The sequence below is a fragment of the Lepisma saccharinum genome, chromosome 11 (assembly GCF_977018435.1).
Source record: "Lepisma saccharinum chromosome 11, izLepSacc3.1, whole genome shotgun sequence".
Taxonomy (NCBI): Eukaryota; Metazoa; Arthropoda; class Insecta; order Zygentoma; family Lepismatidae; genus Lepisma; species Lepisma saccharinum.
The window spans coordinates 26,536,161-26,543,604 of record NC_139239.1 but is presented as its reverse complement, the minus strand read 5'-3'; the positions used below and the strand labels follow the sequence as shown (position 1 = coordinate 26,543,604).

The following is a 7,444-nucleotide window of genomic DNA, read 5'->3' as shown; positions in this document are numbered from 1 at the left end:
TCCTGCGAAACTTCACTTCCGAGAAGATCTCCGCTGCGAATTCTATTTCAGGACGAGGTCAAAGCATTGTCAGTCATTTGTGCGTCAAACTGCAATACATGAAGCATGACAAACTCTCTTGAATCGAACTTTCAATAGCTAGACTAGAAATGGACAAATCTCATAGCGCTTCTGATAGTTTTCTTTGAACAGAAGAAGTGTTAAGCCAAGTTTATACTGCATATTTCGCGGCGTTTTTCTCGTTAAAGTGCAAATTCGGTGTTATTCTGAAAATGGCGTAATTCGTGTTATTTCGCGATTCAGAAACACCAAAAACTTGCCTCCTTAACCTACCCAAACACATTTTTAAACACTTTATTTTGCTTTCCTCAACATTTCGGTGTTATCGTTAAGACGAAAACTTCACGTCCCTATAGTTATGCCTATATCGGGCGATAAATCTATCCCGCCTCTCCTCTTCGATGGAGGAGTGGTTAGCGCAGTCATCCCCGAAGCCAGGTTTTCTACAAACAGCGAAGTACGTCAGAATGATGATTTTGGATTAATTCATAATATCGACAAAATATTCACAAGTCACAAGAAAAATGTCCAGGTGACTGATTTATTGAATTACTGTTTTAAGTCCACTTTATGCACAGTAAGGCTAATCAGGACTGGACCTACAGTTTAAAGTAGGATCCGTACCACTATGTGCCTCCAGCAGGAATCGAAAACAGGACCCCTTGATTACAAGGCGGCGACACACCACTGCGCCATCGGGGAGGCCCAAATATCCAGGTGAAAATATACTTATTTATGCATGTGTGTATTTTGAAAGTGTAAATTTATTTATTATTATAATAATTTCATAATAAAATTTATAATTATAAATAGAAAAATATTAATAATTATTTTTTTATATTAAATTATTATTCATAATATATTTCTTGAATTTGTTTGGGTTGTCAAAAGAGTTGCCAACCTCAAAGCACAGTCTATATCGTTCTAGGACATTAGCAGGGAAAAAGTCTAATAAAATGTTTATACCATGATATATTTTTAGAAAATTGTAGCAAAACTTTTCTCTTTTTCACAATGGAACATCCCACTTGACGTCAAAATGACAGTGACACTGATTTGCACGCGGAGAAGATGATAATGACATCTATGTTTTGTCACTCCTTCCCGTGCAATGGCAGTAGAAAAAATTATACTTCGTGTGGTATGATCGTTTCCTGTACATTCACTTCCACAATACGTAGGTCGTAGTAGGAACTTCCCACGTTTTGGCCACATAAAAAGTAATAATGTAACTTTTCCTTCATGCCACACGTGAATGTCTTGCATGAAAGTTTACTAAAGTTCAGTACTAAATTTTGGTACAAAATCATCTGGGATGTAATGTATCCTATCGAAACAACATTACTGGGCACACAACTAACGCTATGTCCAACGTGGATACGGGCAGCGCGGTGCGTGCGGTGCGATGCGAGCAACGCGGCAGTCGTATCCGATCAAACCTGTAGTCAGCAATGAGCCCGTCCTACGTGGACACGTTACGCGTGCGATTCGTCCGCTCGCAACGCACGCAACGTTTGATTTTCAAACAGGTTTGTTTTGTATCGCATTTGCCGTCCGGTGGCGACTCGCCGAGAAAGATGGAAGGGCTTATTGCAGAAGTGCAAAGAAGAAATGTGTTGTGGGATAAAACAAACCCTCGTTACAAAGATCGTTTAATTGTTGATAAGGAGTGGGATTCCGTAACAGTTTTCACGTTTTAAGTATTTGAAAGTCGTGAGTGGATGAACAAAAACATCAAATTGTATTCACTGAGAAGAAATCACAGAATACGGTTCGTACATTTTCTGCTGTTCTCGAAGCGCGGTTGTTCCTTCGAGAGCTGTAGGTTCCTGTCCATCACATTTTCGTCCCAAGACGTTTACAAGAGAATCTTTCTCTATGTCAATTATAACATTATGCAGAATGCGAATTGCTTTAACAATATGAACAGCATGCTGAACACTAGTTTCAATTGGTTTCAATAGGATCCTAAATTTCGCAGCACTTATGCCGAAAGCACACTCCACGATAATTGAAATATGACGCGGCTGCATTATTTGAACTCTTCTTTTAGAATATGGTCTCATAAGATATGTTCGTAATGGAAATGCTTCGTCTCCTACAAACACAAATGGGTCTTTTTGATGGAAGTTGGACAGCTGCAAATCTTTTGGTAAGAAACCATTTTCGACATTTTGATAAAGTGCTGAGTTAGAATATACACCAGCATCACTTTCTTTGCCATATGCACCCACATCGATCATTAAAAATCTGTACCTTGCATCAACAACGGCCAAAAGCACCGAACTGGAAGCCATGTTAGTCGCAACTGCTCATCACAATCGCACGCAGTAACGTTGGACACTCCCGGCGTTCACGCACATATCTGCGGTGCGGCGCTCGCATCACACCGCACGCACCACGCTGCCCGTATCCACGTTGGACATAGCGTAACCGATCCCCACCTGGCGTTGAATTAGTTGACAATCTTTCCAATCTGCTTTCGTAGTTTTTTCATGTTCTTGTAAAGAGAGGCAGTGGCGTGCTCAGGATTTTAGCAATTGAGAGAGGTTTACATATATATATATATATATATATATATATATATATATATAATGTGAAACGCCCTCCCTTGCCCGGGAAAACAAATGCTACCACTACCTAGATAGAGGCGGCAAAATCTCCCTCGGACAAGCGAAATAGCGTTACGGTCCAGGTTAAGTTCGTGTGTAGGAACCGGTGACCGACAGTGCATAGTGATAAGCCATATCGAATAAAAACAAAGACATATGTACTTTCAAATAACCACCTCTTTACCTGAAGCCGGGAAGCGGCTAGCTGCATACCTGAAAATCACGGGTAGCGACATGCGTACGAAATGATATAGCCCAAAATTAACATGAAAATAAAAAGTATATTCTATTCATAACCAACAAAAATCAATTTACTACATCTCCCCCTCTTTCACTCTCACTTTCATTCACAGAATCAATCCTCACGGGGTCATCCTCACAAAGAATGATACATGACATGTACAGGTGTTATGACGATAAGCCCTAATTATTGCATTCTCAATTAATTTTACCTTAATTTTTGTCTAATCAGGTCATTTGTGATTTTGCTCCAGTGCTACTCAAATCCTAGCCAGCCCTTACTTAAGTTCACCTTTTTTAAAAAGAAACTAGTCGGCGCGGTGACAATACTTTATTTGATCAGCATAAACTAAGGCGTCTCAACGGCAATTACATTCACGTGGGCGGACGTTTTCCTTTTACAAGACCTCACGTGGTTCAAACATAACAAATAACCTCCGTTGAGTGACGCAAACATATACTCTCTAGCAGGCGGGACTTAAACACTTCGCCGCGACGAGCAATTCATATTACCAGGCAAATACTTTTAACAAATAATCACGTATGCGACCTGACATAGCTAGCAGCGACGCAGCACTGACACATAAAAAATGAACAAACCTCCAGTAGATTAAACAATTAAGTGGGCGGCGCTTTACTTTAATGGTACGCACTTTAAACAAATACAAAGGAGCACAAACAACAATGAATTTAAGATCATTAAAAAATATCACAAGGAATAAGAAAAATTGACCTGAGACGAATAAACTACAAATGACAAGCGCGACGGGAGTTTGATATAAAATTTCGAGTTGAGTGGGCGTTTTCAAAATGTTGACGAATTTCAAGGGCGTTCTCTAAATCAATCGGGCCGTCACGTGCTGACAATCACACAGATGAATACATTACCATCTCTCAGCTTCCGAGGTGCATCCTGGCGTCTTTATGGGCGATTGAAAACACATAGTATTCACACGAAAGGTTTCCTTGGTCGCGACGATGAAGATGCGAAAAGTGTTCATACGTCCGGTTCCTCGGTTTCTCTTCCCCTCGGGATCGGTGAACATCTCCGTGGTCTGGGCGTCGGGACGTCAACGTGGCGGCTGGTAGGCATCATCGGCGTATCAATAGGGCGGCGTTCAACGTTCTCTCTCTCTCCATGGCGGCTGGTAGGCATCATCGGCGTATCAATAGGGCGGCGTTCGACGTTCTCTCTCTCTCCATGGCGGCTGGTAGGCATCATCGGCGTATCAATAGGACGGCGTTCGACGTCTCTCTCTCTCTCTCCATGGCGGCGGATAGGCATCATCGGCGTATCAATAGGACGGCGTTCGACGTCTCTCTCTCTCTCCATGGCGGCGGATAGGCATCATCGGCGTAGTCTCTTCTGACATTGGGCGAATCGACGTAACGCCCTCATCTTTCTTCTTCCTCTAGCCCGCCATAGTTTCCGGTGTTCCTCGTTTCTCAAAAAATTATAAACGGCGTAAGGTAATCACAAAAACACGGTCTCGCTTCAACTTCTCCCAGCGGTTGAGGTAGGCGCACTCGTGTATACTTACTTACTGTCTATCACACACACTGGTGTTCGTAAAACACAACAAAGTCCACTGTACACGCAGAGGTAGCACGAAGGTGCTCTCGTTACAAGAATCGCGGCAAAACTGTACACGGAGAGGTAGCACCGAGCTGCTCTCGCTACAAGGATCGCGGTAAGACTGTGTGTCGAAAAACCATGTCCTTCGTTTTATTTAGATTTTGAAAAACGACGCTGGGCGTTCGTTGAAGTGACGCTTCCGAAGAGGTCATTTCACTTTGCTCTATTGTCTCCCAAGTGGGACGAGCCGTGCTCGAAGTTGAGTTTGTGCGGATTAAGCCTCAGCCTCGCTGTCGCCCATAGCTCAATTGCAACCGGTGTCCACAAAGTGATCAATTACAACCGATTTGATCTGGCGTCCGTAATTGTTGCTTGATCGCGACGAAACTCCACACATCCGTCCTTGCACACATGCCGCTGCGCTGGTATAAGTTTCACGTGAATCTGACCGCTGGAAACCGAGATATTTAAATGTTTGTCATTACGGTCGAATTTCCTAAGCTTTAGACGCATAACGTGACCCTTCAGGTGCTCACCCTTAAGACACGTGAACGTCTCGTTCCTCCCGTCGGCTTGGCAAAAATCAAATATGTATTCTTACAACTTAAAACACTCAACACTTTGAATCAACACATCTTTTTACCGCTACAGACATGAATAATAATAATAAAAATAATGACGGTAAATCTGACTGTCACAATATATATGTAACGACTTAAGGGAGACTCTGTAAAAAGCTAACAATCTCTCTCCAGACATCGGTATTCGGCCAAGCGACAATACACTACACACGGTAACATTCCAGAAATAGTGGAAACATATGATGTCAGGAGACACTTCTTTCTTCGTTACTACCGGGTTCAAACCCGTCATCGGCTGACAAATACCGACGAGCTGAGCATGCAGGAAGTATTTGCCAGCAGCTTAAAAGAGGTAGGCACTATAGAATTCGGGATCTCAGAACTCAGAAGAACCTCAAGAACGATACCAGCGAGCTACCAGGCGAAGACCTACTGCACACTATCAGGTCAGAAGCCCAGCTCGGGATTTCGAGACGTCGCTTCCGCCAAGGCAACCGATAAGTCTCTGTGTGAGTTGGCGGTCTTCAGTACCAAGGCTCGTAAGATCAGCCGTCGGTCATACCGTCGTTCGGACGCCTTCCCAAAAGCCATCCCACTAGAACCAGTGTAAGCTTCAACGCCTGCCACAGAAATCGGAAGACTGCGGGCCGTCGAACTCAGGACTCCTTGCTCTGTCGCTAGACGTCTGCACACAAATCCGCTTGGCCGAGAGGTAAGATGTACATCATCGACATCCCTTGAATCTTTCCACTCATCGCCAAAGGCTTGATAGAGAGATTGTATGGGAAACATCCCTAAGCATTCACTAGCTCGATCCCTGTAGTTCACAATCACGAAACCAGTGACCGCATCATGTTACAAGGTCTCTCTTGAGTCGTTCAACATTCCACAATATATATATCTCCTCATTTTGCCATCCATCCCTTCCGTTGACGTCTTTTTAAGGAATGCTGGGCTAAGAGGGGGCACATCACTGAAGAGAGATAATGAAGTAAAATGATTATGTTCACTGATACAAAGGAAGAGATACTGGAGTCCATATAATCACATTAGCAGGACTCTCCGATGGCGTAGTGCTAATGTCGCTGCCTTGTGATGAAGGGGTCCCAGGTTCGATACCCGGTGGAAGCACATAGTGGTTCGGATCCTACTCTAAACTGTAGGCCCAGTCCCGATTAGCCTTTCTATGCCTAAAGTTGACTTAAAACAAAACTGAAAATTCAATTTTGTTTCAGCAAGAGACTATTCCCGTATCCGTTCCACTTACAGTCGTCACCCCTATTTCTCCACTGGACTCGTCTAGTCAGCACATGCGCACTTACGTTCATGGTCTCGACGAACATAGTCAGACTATACACGCCTAACACAATTTTAATACACTACAATAGCAAACTTTATGAGTGAAGTAACCTATTTTCACTCTACCCTATTGTGAAGTATCGTGCGCTTCCAAAACACATGGAAGAAAATGTCTCCTACGGGCATAGGCGTGCGCAGAGCTAATTTATTTGTGGAGTGCCTTAAGGGGAGTTTCGGTTGTCTGTCTGAACAAGGTTAGCCTAGTGGTCGTAAATTCGTGTTAAAATTCGAGAAACTATTAGGTATATGATGATGAAATTTTAACGTTTTAGTATTCGTTATCACTTTAGGTCCACTGAAAGATAAATCGTAAGAACAAATATTTGTCCATCAGACGCGACAAAAAGTAATTCTCATAATGAATATTTGCCGTTTACAATTCTTTCTCTTGTGGGGCGGTTTCGATTGCTGCTGCAATGTTCTTGTATAAACAAAAGCCTTGCGAGTTGAAGAGAGCTGCATTAGAAATTGAGGAGAGGGATAAGTGCGGGCCGACTTTGTAGTTCTGTGGTTACCTGGGCACCCCTAGTGCGCATGCCTATGCCTAAGGGGAAATCGTTCCAACAAAATTCCATGAAAGAGCAATATTATATTTTTATGATACTTTGATGGTCTTTGGGTCACGACGATACTTAAAAATTCCAAAGAAAATACGAGTTGCTTTGGTGTTATGTTCCCGAAGGCGGATCCTCCGAGAGGGAAACAAATAGAGAAATAAACCAGAGCTGTCTACGAACTACTTCCCACCAGTTTTCCCGCTTCTTTTCCTTCAGCTTGTTCGGTAACTTGTGGGCTCGTGGCGTGGCGGGCGCCGAAAAAACGAAAAAAAAATAGACCCTGCACAGTTGGCTGTGTGTCGCAGTGGAAAAATGGGAGACCCATAAGTTTTGGTGTGGCGGCAGAAGGGGTTGCAAGGGATGTGGGAGGGGAAAAAGTTAGGAGGGAACAGTTTGTTAACTAATATCTCCTGACAGCCTTTCCTGCCTTGTTTCGCCTCTTTTTCCTCTCTCGCTGCT

At 43.3% G+C, this 7,444-nt stretch overlaps 1 protein-coding gene across 1 annotated transcript; it reads right to left on the bottom strand.

The window, feature by feature from the left end:
* Positions 1–1,805: 1,805 nt before the first annotated feature.
* Positions 1,806–2,357, bottom strand: LOC145994977 (uncharacterized). The gene has a single exon (XM_083131509.1). It carries the CDS (start codon positions 2,355–2,357, stop codon positions 1,806–1,808), a length of 552 nt encoding a protein of 183 aa, XP_082987635.1.
* Positions 2,358–7,444: the final 5,087 nt, after the last annotated feature.

Bases quoted from the DNA above. Each gene is read 5' to 3' on its own strand.
- LOC145994977 (XM_083131509.1), bottom strand. From the start codon at position 2,357: ATGGCTTCCAGTTCGGTGCTTTTGGCCGTTGTTGATGCAAGGTACAGA.